Below are 12,552 nucleotides of genomic sequence, written 5' to 3'. Positions count from 1 at the left end.
GTACTCATTGTGTTGCAAAAGAACACGTTTGTTGTATCGGAGTAGATAATGATAACAATCGGATAGGATGTTCTTGCCTAGAGTCCGCCCAGTCATTCATCACGAATCCAAAGCAAATCACTTTAGTCTGTTCACAGGATCCATGATTGGGATTCATCCTCGTCGTTCAACAGAACTGACCCAACCAGCTGCTCTTGACGTGCATACTGAAGTTTGCTTGAACGGCAAAAGCGTCAACCTTACCTGTCGTCAGTTTTGGTCTGAATAAATGATGACGGAGGTACCATTGTAAGGAGGAAAGCCCCTCACCATGAAGTCATTTATTAGCAAACACCAGCTAAGCAGGAAAGCAAACGTCTCATAGGCACACAGGTTTCGAAAACCGAACATTCTCAAGAGTCTTCATCAACTTGCATGGCTGTTCATTGACTATCACGCTATTGTAAACGAACACCCCAAAGCAGCTCCACAAGCCCCCCTTGATGAACTTCATCCTTCATTAGACACGGAGCGGAGTTTCGAGAAGATCACAGACTACTCGCATGCCTCATCAGTAGTATCCGCTGCTACACCATAATCAAAATCAAATTTAGTTTCGTCCTGGTCTCGAACAATGAGTACTAGTGATGGTTCGGCTGAGGTACCTTTTAATTGCATAGCCTAGACAATACAAAAGGCAGGGTTAGGTTCGAACCATGGAACTTCTGTTCAGCAGTTTCGCTGAGCTGTCTCGAGCTCAGTCTTGCCTCAAGAATCTGTTTGGACAATCGGGAATATGAGGTTCCGGTTAGTGAAAAACACCCGTGATGAATGGAACTTGAATCAAATTCAACCGAAATTCGTGAGCAATGTTCACATAGCAGAAACGTAAAATTAGGTGAGAAAGTAACCCTATTTAAAACTGGACGAGCGATGTTTAGGTGAAGAGCATTGCCGTCACCAGGTGCCAAGAGTGGTACGACCGAAAAAAGGAGTGGCAGACCAACAGATTTTTGCATATAATCGATTCACTCACCATCACACAACAGTTTTTTTAATTACTAGTTTAGATGACTACTTGGACGTTAGCTGGTTCTTCTTGCTTGAAAATAACTTTAAAATGCAACGAACACATGAGGACATCACAATCCAGAAGGTCAACGTGCAATCAAAATGAGGGGAGAAGAAACTTGATCAAGTCGACCTTAATGTAAAAAAAAATCTCCGATGTAAACGCAGCATGCCAAACGAAACTCAGCGACGAGTAAACTGATGGCGGGTAATCCAAATAGTGACCAGATGCTCGCAAAATTTAGAGTGGTGTGTAAAAGTTAGGCGCGCTCAACAGGAAAGATGGCGCACTACCATACAACGTTACCGGAGAGCATATTCATACCACTGGCAACCCCTTGTTGGGAGAAACTAACTAGTGGCATGGCTTCCGAACCAGATCGACAAACGTGCGGGCTTTAGTGCAAAAAAGGACTTTTCCATAGGTGAGCAACACGATAAGTGGCGAACACGATATGTGCCATACAGACAGACATACCGTTGTGGATTTGCCCATGTGACTGATGAAAGCACAGAGTTCGTAGACTGGGCTCCCATCAGACAGCGGCAGTTTGGCCACGGTCTGAACAGAGTGACTGCTGTCTGCCTGTTGGACTGAACCGGTGTCACCAGTAGGGCTCTGGTCTGCGTCCATGGGAGCGTCCAACAGGTCCGGATTGCTGAATGCCCAGTCGGCGGCTGCCGGAAGATCGTTACCAGTGTGGCGCAGAGCTTTTATCGCCTAAAAGACAAAACGATATGAAAGAGGCGAGATGCTGTGGTCTGTGGTTCCATACAGTGATTTTTCACAAGAACTAGGAGCTGTCCAGGAGCAGTCCAAATGTCGAAGTCGGGCTCGAATTAGGGACTTTCCAGGCAACAGTTTCAGGATGTAACCAGTGAACTACATCGAGCCCCCACTAAGCTACCTCGGGTTCTATCGGTTCTACGGAAAGCACCAGCCATAAGACAACATGAAGATAACTGAACCTAAACACGGAGTAGAGCTGGAATATGAAGGTTGAGTGAAAAATTTCGACCTGTGCAATCCCGAAGGCGCGACAAACAGTTCCAAGCAACCTGGACAACGAGTCGTGAAATGGAACCGCTCGCTTAAGATATCGACAGTGTGCTGGACGGAGACCGAATAATTTTCCGGTTGAGGAGATATTCAAGACATGGAACGATACTACTTACAAGACTGGTTACAGCTCACTGCTCCCCATTTTAAGGCTCCTCAAGGAGTGGTAACTTCTGACTGGACAAACAAGAGGTCTGGTTGAGTCCACCATTAACAGCATCTTAATTCGTGAATGAGTGTGTAAGTTCACGCACACATGATCTGGTGCTCAACTACCAAGCAGAAATGACAAAAGCTCGGGGACTACGAGCTAGTGAGTCCAAATAAGGAAACTGGTGGTGGGCTGTCAGACGGTTTTCATCATCAATCCACGAAGTTGTGTCGTGTCAACACCTGCAAACCTCTTGCCATACACGCACACAGAGGAAATCGTTTATCAAACCGAAACAACCTTGAAGATGAAGAGGGTCTTCGTTGAATTAATTAGTCAGGGTTATTCCGTCCAACTGTACTTCTAATTGCACAAATGATTAGAGAGACACAGGCTGCAAAACGCGACTTCGTTGGAGTGACAGTGAGACTAGGCTATCTATTTGTTATGTTCAGCGTTTAGTAAGAGTAGTGCCGCATTAAGCAGATGGGTGGTCAGGGAGGTCCATGGTTCGAACCCAACCTCTGAAACTCGACCCCTTTGTCTAGGCTTGGGCAACCTAACAGTATCACAGCCCTCAGGTGGTATGGGCAAGGAAAGGGTGCTACCGCTGAACGATTTTGTGGTACAGGATTTCGAAGTTTCAAGGGGGATGTGGGCCGCGAATCCGAACACTCCAGCTCAACCGGTGCTCACATGACATTGTTCATTTTGTTACACAGGCGTGTTGGGAAGACTTTTCTTCACGGAAAGGAAAGTTTTGATGACGTCACCATCAGAACACCATCAGTCATCAACATTTATGCTTCATTGGCGCAAAGCTAGGACCTAGAAGAAAGTAGTATCGTGAAGAATAGAATAAAAGTGTATGGGAAAGGAGGTAGTCTGCCACAATCATAACTCCAGAATTGCCAACACGAATTCCAACAAAGTCGACTAGCTACCATGTCTTGCGGTATCTCCAATCACGCTGAGCTCGATGACTCAGAAAGGGTTTCCACAAACGAGAGGTTCAGCTGGGTTCCAGGTGAGTCTCTCGAAAGAACCAAATTAGTTTGCAAATGAGTGTATATTCGCTAATTTCGCGCAATTTGGTTTCAGGTAGAACATAAGGTTGACGGAAATCCGGGGACTGCACCCACCTGATGAGCCCCAAGAAGGGCGAAACCGGTCGTGAGATGTCGATGGATTTTCAGCGACCGTATGAGTAGTACATCACAAACATTATAGTTGTTGAACAGTTGGATTTGAAGGAGCAGGACTTGTGAACGTGTGAAGGGTGGTTTTGGGTGTCTAATGGGAATGTGTGGTTATCAGTCAAGAGAACTCATTGGTAGACGTGGAGGAGACATATTATTATCAGTATTGTTACAATTACTATTATTATGATTGATGCTGGAAAGCCTGAGCCGACTGAGTTTTCAAGTAATTCCTCACGCTAGCTCCTACAGACCAACAAAAATTGTGAATGACACTCAAAAGGAATCCACACATGAAGTCAAGCAGAACAGTGAGACTCCGCAGGCAACTAACACTGAGCCAATCTGCCCACCAGCAAGGCTCTCCTGCTACCTTGAAACTCAATAAACCTTGTAACCTAATCGCCTAACCTGATGAAGCTTTTTTGTAACAAAACGAGACATTCCCCAGCACTAAATCCACCAAGTGAAACGATAATTTCCCGATCGGCGTTTCCCATTGCTTGATCTTGGGCGAGATGGTCCAAGTGGTTAGAGCACGAATTTACTGACCGGAAGGTCTGTGGTTCGAATCCGACCTCCGCCACTCGACTTCCCCTGTCTAGGCTTGGGTAACCTGGCAGTATCCCAGCCCTCGCGCTTCCTTCAGGTGGCGTGGCAGCTAGGCACCGGAAGCGTGCTGCAGCTGAACGCTTTCTTTCTTCTTCCCGGCCACTTGTGTACTGGTGAGTATAATAACCGATCAGCGCCAGTGGTGATAAGATGATTAGAGATGCTAATGAACTTCAAGATGCACAAATAAACGACACCAAATTTGGCTAGTGCGACCTTGAAAATAGTGAAGAACAGCATCAAGATTAAAATATTCGCGGTAGAAGTAAAGACACAACTCAAACTGACTTGTTCTCTAGTGAAACCCATCGAGGTCATCATTGTGATGGACTCTTCGTCAGGCAGCGGTTGCGCAGTGGCGCCGCGTGCAGCCGCGTCCGACAGAGGAGCATCGAAATTCGCATCATCCGTGTGTTCCATGATCCACATTGTGGCCGCCTGTAAACCCGAGTTGTCAGTTTCAATACACGCACGTCGACAGGCATTGATCGGGAAACCCATGCTCATTAGTTCCTGCACTACAGCCTCATCCGGAACAAGAGCCGGAGGGGCAGGAGCTGGTAAGAGAAAAAGTGAGCAATGAACAATTTGATAATTTTTTTAACAACAATTGTAATAATAAAAAGAACAACCGTTCAGCTGTAGCGCCTTTTCGGCGCCATGCCACCCGAAGGAAGCACGAGGACTGAGATACCGCCAGGTTGCCAAAGCCTAGACAGGAGAAGTTGAGTGGCAGAAATCGGGTTCGAACCACGGACCTTTCGATCAGTAAATTAGCGCTCTAATCATTTGGGCCATCTCGTCAATACAGTACCTTTATGAATGCGGTCATTTATGGTGAAAGCAGAAGTGATTTGAACAGGCCACGACGGTCTAAACAGGAGACAGCCAGAAAAGTAGTCACTAATTGGTGCCGATCGATAGCTTATTTGGAGCTCAGCAAACCAACAGTAGTTTGACAAAAAGACAAACAAGTCCAAAACAAAGCTGATTCTTTATAGAATGGAATACTCTCTTGGACATCAGGAGATTGCTGAGCAGACTACTTAGCTGAGGCTCAGGGTAGGGTTTAATGAAGTGTGCGCCTTGAGAGTTGTGCGTTGTGTGAACACCGAAATCGTGCCAAATGATCGCAGAGGACAGGTCTGGTCTGTACAAATTCCATCCAGAAGGTTCACATCTCAACGAAGATTCATGAAAGGATTGTGGAACAAGCTGGACAACGGCTTTCGATTTCTTGACATCAGTTTACACAGTCCTGTAGAATAAAACTCTTGACTGGAAGACCGAGTTAAGGCATTACCAATGCGGACAACACAACTGTGGGAGCAGTGCAACCGGTCACTTGGGCGTCAAAAAAAACCGAGGTGATCCATAAGAGGATATCACTAAATGACCACTAAATTACCGAAAATCACCCCTAATATCCACAGGAAACAGGCAGTGAGTACCGTATCATGTTCTCCTAAAGAGGAAGTCACGAACACGTCAATCAAAGCAGTGGCTCACCGATAGCTGGTTCCGAGTCTGGCATCGGTACCTCACCCGGTTGTAGACCACCCTTTGAACGTAAACGAGACAAATCGATACGAATGTTCCCTTGATCGTCTGTCACCGGTAGCTCAATTTCAACGTCCAGTTTCCGTGGTAGCCAATCAGAGCCAACAGTGAACTTGGACAACTGAATGCACAGATAGTCTGGAAAGTTTATCAGTCGACTGGAACGTAGGGCGTGCGTTTTTAAACCCGGAGGATCACTCGCTGGAGTCCTAAAGTCTTCGATCAGTTCTGTGTTGCTCCAAGAAGCTAAACAAGCCTGCAAGATAAAGTGAGAATATCGAATCAAGCGGCAGTACGTCTTTTATTTTGCTGGAGCACATCAATATCAGTGAAAAATTGAGAGTAAGGCTGTCCAATGTTGGTGGTTGAAACGATAACCAGGAGCTGCAGTGATAACATAAGTTACAATCGATTTCCTACATCCCCAATAGATGTAAACGGGATGTAAGAGCCATCAGTTAGTTGAAATTGACCCCGCCCCTAACCAGTGAGCTGGATAAAAAGCACAAATAGAGGGATGAAAGATGCTACGCTCACACGTCTCCCCCGTACATTCGATGCGAATGGTTGCAAACAAGAAGCATACGTACCTCGAACGGAACGCGCGGTCGGACAACGTCGTCCGTGGGTAAATTAGTCCCGGAGGCTTCAGCTTCCTGGCGGCGTTGTTCGTAGGCCTCATACTCCTCTCGATTGATCATTTCCGTGAGGGGAACCGGGAGCGACAGGCACACATCTTCACGTGTTGTGTAACGTACCTTAAAATTCGTTTTTTGAGAACAGAATAAAAAGCTATAGAGGACAAATTTGTGTAAACTAACAGATCTGTGGGTACGAAACGGTAGATAAAAGACAGTTTGCAAAGTGCTCCGCTCAGCCTCAGTGAAGAAAACAACACCGACTAGAGAAACGTCTGGAACTTCAGAAGCACATCCATGGATCTGGCCGAAATCAGCAAGCAGCACAAAAGAAAAAAGGTCCAGATACGTGAAAGCTCTTACAGGGATAAGACCATCCCCATAACAGTTAAATCTATACTAATTCACCAGTCGACCTTTTCGGTAAAACTGAACTACTGTGCCCAAAGGTACAAGGTCAAGTATGGCACAAGGTTTTTTTTGTCAGACCGCCTTTTTCCGATATTGATCTCCTCTTGATCTTGAAAAAAGTTGTCCAGGTGTAGCAGCCTTTCGGTACCTAACTGCCAAGACACCAGAAGGAAGCACGAGGGCTGAGATACTTCCAGGTTGCCCAAGCATAGACGGGGGAAGTCGAGAGGCAGAGGTCGGGTTCGAACCACGGACCTTTCGGTCAGTAAACTCGCGCTATAACTCCTGAGCGATCTCGCCCCCAGTTTGGTTGGAAGCTTGCCAACTAACCATTCGTTTGAAGTTCACCCTGGAGGTTTAGTTGCTCGGGTCCACAAAGTCCAAGTTCCAGAGGTTCCGCATTATCTTCCACCGAATTCTCCAAGTCCGTTAATGATTTAGTTTCGTTCGCGTCGAGTTGCATCCACATCACAGAAGAATATATCATCTTTTTCATATCCACTGCCTTCCCTTCTCAACTAACTGTATCAACGTAGATTCATGAGGATAGAGCGCAGACCAACAGTACATCGTAATCAGGGTATGTAGAGACCATTGACTAAATTTCGTAAAGATCAGCTGCATTCTACCCTTGCGAAAACCACACGTCTCCCCTTTCTCGCCTTTCACCTCAATCCATCGACTCCAGGTCTACCTCTCAATCCCCAACTCATTCACTTACTGCTGTGTCATTCTCCGTCGCATCACCTAAACTCGACTGGTCTTTTCAGAACAACTGCGTGTCAGCCACGAAATGGCTCAAGTGGTTAGAGTGCGAATTTACTGACCGGGAGATCAGTGGTTTGAACTCAACCTCTGCCTCTCGACTTCCCCTGTCTAAGCTTGGGCAACCTATCAGTATCCCAGCCCTCGCGCCTCCGTTCCGGTGGCATGGCAGCTAGGTACCGAAAGGATGCTACAGCCGAACGGCTTCATCGATTTGCCAACGCAAGTCAGGAGTAAATTGTACTTGGGTGGAGTCCCTGCTACAGCTGAACGATCCATTCATTTATTCAACTCTCTACAGCCGACGTGTGTCTACCCATTCTTCATGTGTCCCCGGTACACTGCGCACTCTTCTGCTGTCAGTCTTTAATGCACATGAGTAATACAGGACGAAGCACGGCATTTCCCGCGAAACAACGACACGACTGGATCGACCAGAGACAATTCACGTTTAGGATTCTGCAGGTTTGTGGTCATGCCGGCGTAGGAACAGAGTTTATAACGGAAAATAGACACCTCACCACAACAGTCCAGGAACCCGCCCTGAGACACCAGTCACTTCGAAAGGCCAAGTTAGCCGGGGTGCTGTCACTAGATTTTACTTCCACTATGGGATGCCTCCTACCGAGTAGCTCAACGAGTAAGAGTTTTAAAGTAGTTGTAGTGGTAGTAGTATCTTCCAGGGGATGGGTTGTAACCCAAGGGACAGTGGCCTCCAGACTTAAAAATAAGTACGCCACTCGTAAACTACTTATGGCATGGCAGACGCACACCAGATTAGACGACAAGTGAGGTAATAACTCATTGCCGGTGCATTTAGGCTACCAAAATCAGCAACTAGCTGTCGCGTGAATGCACTAACCAAATCTCCACACAATCATAAGTGTGATTACCTCCTTCGTTAAGACGCGTTGTAAAAACTGGCGTAATTACTATTTCAGTTCCATCGAGGACGGATGGAATGCTCTCTTCAAAGTGACATCATTCTAATCCTACTAATCCTACTAAATAGGATATCGGGGAGGTCTGAAAAGGAACAGAATGGCTTTAAGGGCCTCTAAAAGATCAGAAACAGGGTGAGTCTAGCCGTGACACATCAGCATCTCGGACGACAGTACTACGACGCCCCGTTTACCGTACACACAGTAAAACAATCGAACTTCTCACTTTGCTTGTCATCCCACACTCCAGGCGGTCCTCAACGGAAAACCGTAGACAGGAAGTTGGGGAGCCGACGACCACCGGTTGACCGTGGGCATTAGACAGGCTACTAGTTGACTGATCCGATGCTGCCTTGGTATCTAGTAGTTCCAACAGATATAGAAGGAATTCGTAAGCGTCTTGTTGCTGTTTCGTACGGAACGTGGAATTATGTAGGCCCATCAGACGACGGAACAATTGAGGACGAATACCTGCATGGAGAAGGTAGGAGAAGGGGATAGAGAGACAGAGGTTGGTGGGCTGTTCGTCGTTGCCATCAAAGCCGTCCTGCCGGAATCCACATTGAACTGCACGCTATGTGATCACCTGGTGCCTAGACTGAATATGATTGTCCAACTCAGTCACAAAACTCAAGACACGTTTCACAAATTACCTGGAAGCAAAGGAACAGGTCCCTCACGAAGTTCCTCGAAATTCTCGGGGACGAGCCATGAATGGGCACCGGAGCAGAGTCCGTGTCCAAGTTTGGCAAACTGCAGACCAATATGATCGATAGGGAGGCAAGACCCAGCAGTGGTAGGAGATTTTAGCCCCTGTAACGTTTTCTCAATCCAATACGGAAGTCGGTAAGCGTATAGCCATCGGAATTGAGGAATAGCGAATAAGACCTGTCAAACGGAAAACGCATGTGAACATCCGGAAAAAAGAAATGAAGTGGTGTCAAAGCAGGCCGTTCGGTACTTGCTAGCCAAAAGTTGGTGATGTGGACTCGAAACTGCAACTTCCATAGAGGATCACCAGTGCAGTGTGCTTGCTCATACCGTTATTAAAGGAGAAGATTACTAAACCGGGGGAACGATTGAGAATCGTTGGTCATCTAATAACTGAACCGTTCGATACCGGGGCCTCACTATGTTTGTTCCTTTTAGTCCACTCATATCAGTGATGACAAACGTGCGGTCATAGAGTGTGCTGGCACCGTTCCAACCTGTCTGAAGCTAAGGGGAATGAAATTCCGTACAGGCGTAACGGAAACATATTACAAAATGACTATTTGCACTGTGTGCAGGGAAAGCCCCATGAATGTTCCTGTTGCCTCGTTCATCTGGGTGAGACCCGAACGCGTTCACAAGGTAAAGATGACCGGTCAAAACGTTTCACCAGGAAGGTTCTGTCGCTTGCGTCATCCCCCAACCTGTGTGAAATTTGTTCAATGACAACATAATAGAGAGTGAAATAATCGTTCAGCTGTAACACCCTTCCAGTTCCTAGCTGCCGTGCCATCCGAAGGAAACACGAGGGCTAGGATACTGTCAGGTTGCCCAAGCCTAGACGGGGGAAGTCGAGAGGTAGAGGTTGGGTTCGAACCATGGACCTTCCGGTCAGTTAATTCGCGCTCTAACCACTTAAGCCATCTCCAACCTATCACGTAAGAAACTCTTGAGAATAAGAATACGAAAGAAAAATATCGCATATTTTCATAAAGGAAACTACACCTAAGATTGCTGAAAACTCTTCGACAGCCCACGACCGGTTTCGCCCTTCTTGGGGCTCATCAGGTAGGCGCAGTCCCCGGGTTTCCGTCAACCTTATGTTCTACTTGAACCCAAATTGGACTGTTTCCTTTACGAAAACATACTGTGATATTACGAATATCGTGCCACCTGAATCATGAGGCGGCCTGCGTGCAGCACATTCAGTTGTAGAATATCATAAACTAGAGATTCAGTTGAGTCTCTCATGAAAACCAAGTTGATTTGCAAATTAGTGTATTTCTCGAATATAGAATATTGTCCGACCTAAAGTGAAAAGGGGATGAATAGTTGAACAGGTTGTTCATGCAGCTTCTCGTGCAGTTCGAGTTGGCTCAGTGGTTAAGGCGCGAAGTTAGCGACCGAAAGGTCCGTGGTTCGAACCAAACCGTTCCCGTCTAGGCTTAGACAACCTGGCCGTATCTCAGCCTTCGTGTTCCCCTCGGGTGGCAGGGCGGCTAGGTAACAAAAGGGTGGTACGGCTGAACGACACTTTCTTACACTTTGTTCTGGCTTTGCCTGAAAGCGAGTTTGTTCACTCTCCGGCTATAAGATCAAGACCGTTCGGCATGAGAAAGCTGACCTAATCTATTCATCCATAATCCGTCTTACTCCGTGTTCCCAAAGAAATTGCTCCACCATTCACGGGGTCCCAGAGCGAAGGATAAGTCTTCCTGCGGAAAGTCCACTCGTCAGTGAAGATGGTGCAATAGAATTGCAAACGGTGGAGGGCATACGCGATTACCAAAACCTGCCGCCAAAAGCCCATTGAACCGGGTCCTGTCAGCTTGATACTGGCTCTTCCTGTTTATCCTCTGGCTTCGTCTTCAGCGGAGGCGCACAATAGCTGAGCGCCATTCAGGTGGTTCCACACGTAGCACAGAGCACGCCGTGTTGGCTATTACTCATCCTGTCCGTGCGCGGACTGGCTCGAAATAAGAGGCTAAACTGCTAAGCGTTTGGTCACAAGTTGGACTGAGTAGAAAACTCAGCACAATTTTTGTGTTTTGTAACATGGAGGCTTTGGTATTCTGTCCGATTATCCCTAACCAAAAAGGAATGGGGGAGGAGGTACTTGACGTTCTCTAGGAGTGGTTTCCGTCCCAAGAAAGCAAACCTTGTTGTGAACTTTCCAGAGAAGAGGCCCCTCTTTGGAATCGCTAAACGAGTATATGGAGTGCCCAAAAACCACCATACCCCACAGTGATTCAAGCCAATATTTTTTTGGATATCAACGTGTGACTCATCCTGGACTTCAAACGAAAGGCCTGCTTATGAAGCTCGGAGACAACGGCCAAACAACTCGGTGCTGTGTCGAATCCGTGTGAACTTCAAGCGCACATGTATGGTGGAATGGGACACAATCAGCTGATAGGCTATTTGCTTGGTATGCAAGAAGTCACAAACTGCGGTCGCGTTCACGGACATCGTGTGCTATTCAAGCTTACCGTAATAATCAAATGCAACTCTGTTTCGTGTCAGTTCTGCAGCCTCTGACGATGTTTTTGGGGATTCGGTTGAGAAGCAGCGAGAAACCGATTGTCAGATGAAACACCAGACATTGGCTAAGGTAAGGCGATGGGTCATAGTCCGCTAAGACTGTACAGAGAAGCGATAAGTGCGGTGCGACCTATCATCCAATCTGATTCTCAGTAATGTGATTCTGGGGTCGCAAACAGAAAAACTCGGCAGGAAAAAGGTGAAGCACCGACAGACAACTAGTAGAAAAGTTAAGAATGCATTGTAAAGTTGCTCAAAACTTAGAAACCGAAGTCGGAGGTGAGCTTACGAGACAGATCTCATCGTAGTGCGGCGTGTCTAACTTGTGGATCTGGGACAGGACACCTACTAAAAAAAAGGAGCCACCCTCACCTGCACAACCGCATTCATGTAGCACGTGTTGCCCAAATTCCGCAATCCCGTCATACCTGGTCCATACCTTGGCTCCAGGCTGCGATCGGATTCCTGCAAAAGCTGCCATTCGCCCAATCTTTCGTTTGCAGAAATCTCCAATTCGGCCAACGTTTTGTCAGTCTTTTTCATTCTCATCACATCGATCCCAAAGTGTGCAAGATGCTCGGCCAAAAAGGGATCTGTGACCATTCCATCCTCCGCATAGGAATACACTTCTGCGCCCTGGAGATGAACAAAGCATAGGCAACATCCTAGGGGGAAGAATCTCAATGGAAGAATATAATCTAAGCCATCATATCTAAGTAATCATCACCAACGACAGCATGACATCAGTGTTCAACACCGATGCTTCACTGCCGTACAACAATTGCGTATTTGAAAGCCTTATTGTAACTTAGTGCTAGCTGAACACAATCATTCCGAGGTGCCTACACCTCCAGACATTCACTCAGGCAATCTGGATAGAAACTGACAACAAGAACGCCACTGACATCGGTTG

At 46.8% G+C, this 12,552-nt stretch overlaps 2 protein-coding genes across 2 annotated transcripts in view; both read right to left on the bottom strand.

The window, feature by feature from the left end:
* The window catches only part of T265_11109 (hypothetical protein), a gene marked incomplete at both ends in the record, with an annotated part of 9,545 nt that extends 3,212 nt beyond the window's left edge, over positions 1-6,333 (bottom strand). The window contains 4 exons of the mRNA XM_009177675.1: positions 1,529-1,771; positions 4,361-4,629; positions 5,582-5,888; positions 6,223-6,333. Of these exons, the coding sequence (XP_009175939.1) occupies positions 1,529-1,771; positions 4,361-4,629; positions 5,582-5,888; positions 6,223-6,333 (930 nt within the window). The remainder of the gene's footprint in view (positions 1-1,528; positions 1,772-4,360; positions 4,630-5,581; positions 5,889-6,222) is intronic.
* T265_11108 (hypothetical protein) overlaps positions 1-12,282 on the bottom strand; it is a gene marked incomplete at both ends in the record, with an annotated part of 14,020 nt that extends 1,738 nt beyond the window's left edge. The window contains 7 exons of the mRNA XM_009177674.1: positions 1,529-1,771; positions 4,361-4,629; positions 5,582-5,888; positions 6,223-6,390; positions 8,614-8,858; positions 9,041-9,275; positions 12,012-12,282. Of these exons, the coding sequence (XP_009175938.1) occupies positions 1,529-1,771; positions 4,361-4,629; positions 5,582-5,888; positions 6,223-6,390; positions 8,614-8,858; positions 9,041-9,275; positions 12,012-12,242 (1,698 nt within the window). The remainder of the gene's footprint in view (positions 1-1,528; positions 1,772-4,360; positions 4,630-5,581; positions 5,889-6,222; positions 6,391-8,613; positions 8,859-9,040; positions 9,276-12,011) is intronic.
* Positions 12,283-12,552: the final 270 nt, after the last annotated feature.

This window comes from Opisthorchis viverrini (genome assembly GCF_000715545.1).
Source record: "Opisthorchis viverrini unplaced genomic scaffold opera_v5_445, whole genome shotgun sequence".
Lineage (NCBI taxonomy): Eukaryota > Metazoa > Platyhelminthes > Trematoda > Opisthorchiida > Opisthorchiidae > Opisthorchis > Opisthorchis viverrini.
This window is presented reverse-complemented; position numbering and strand designations above follow the sequence as displayed.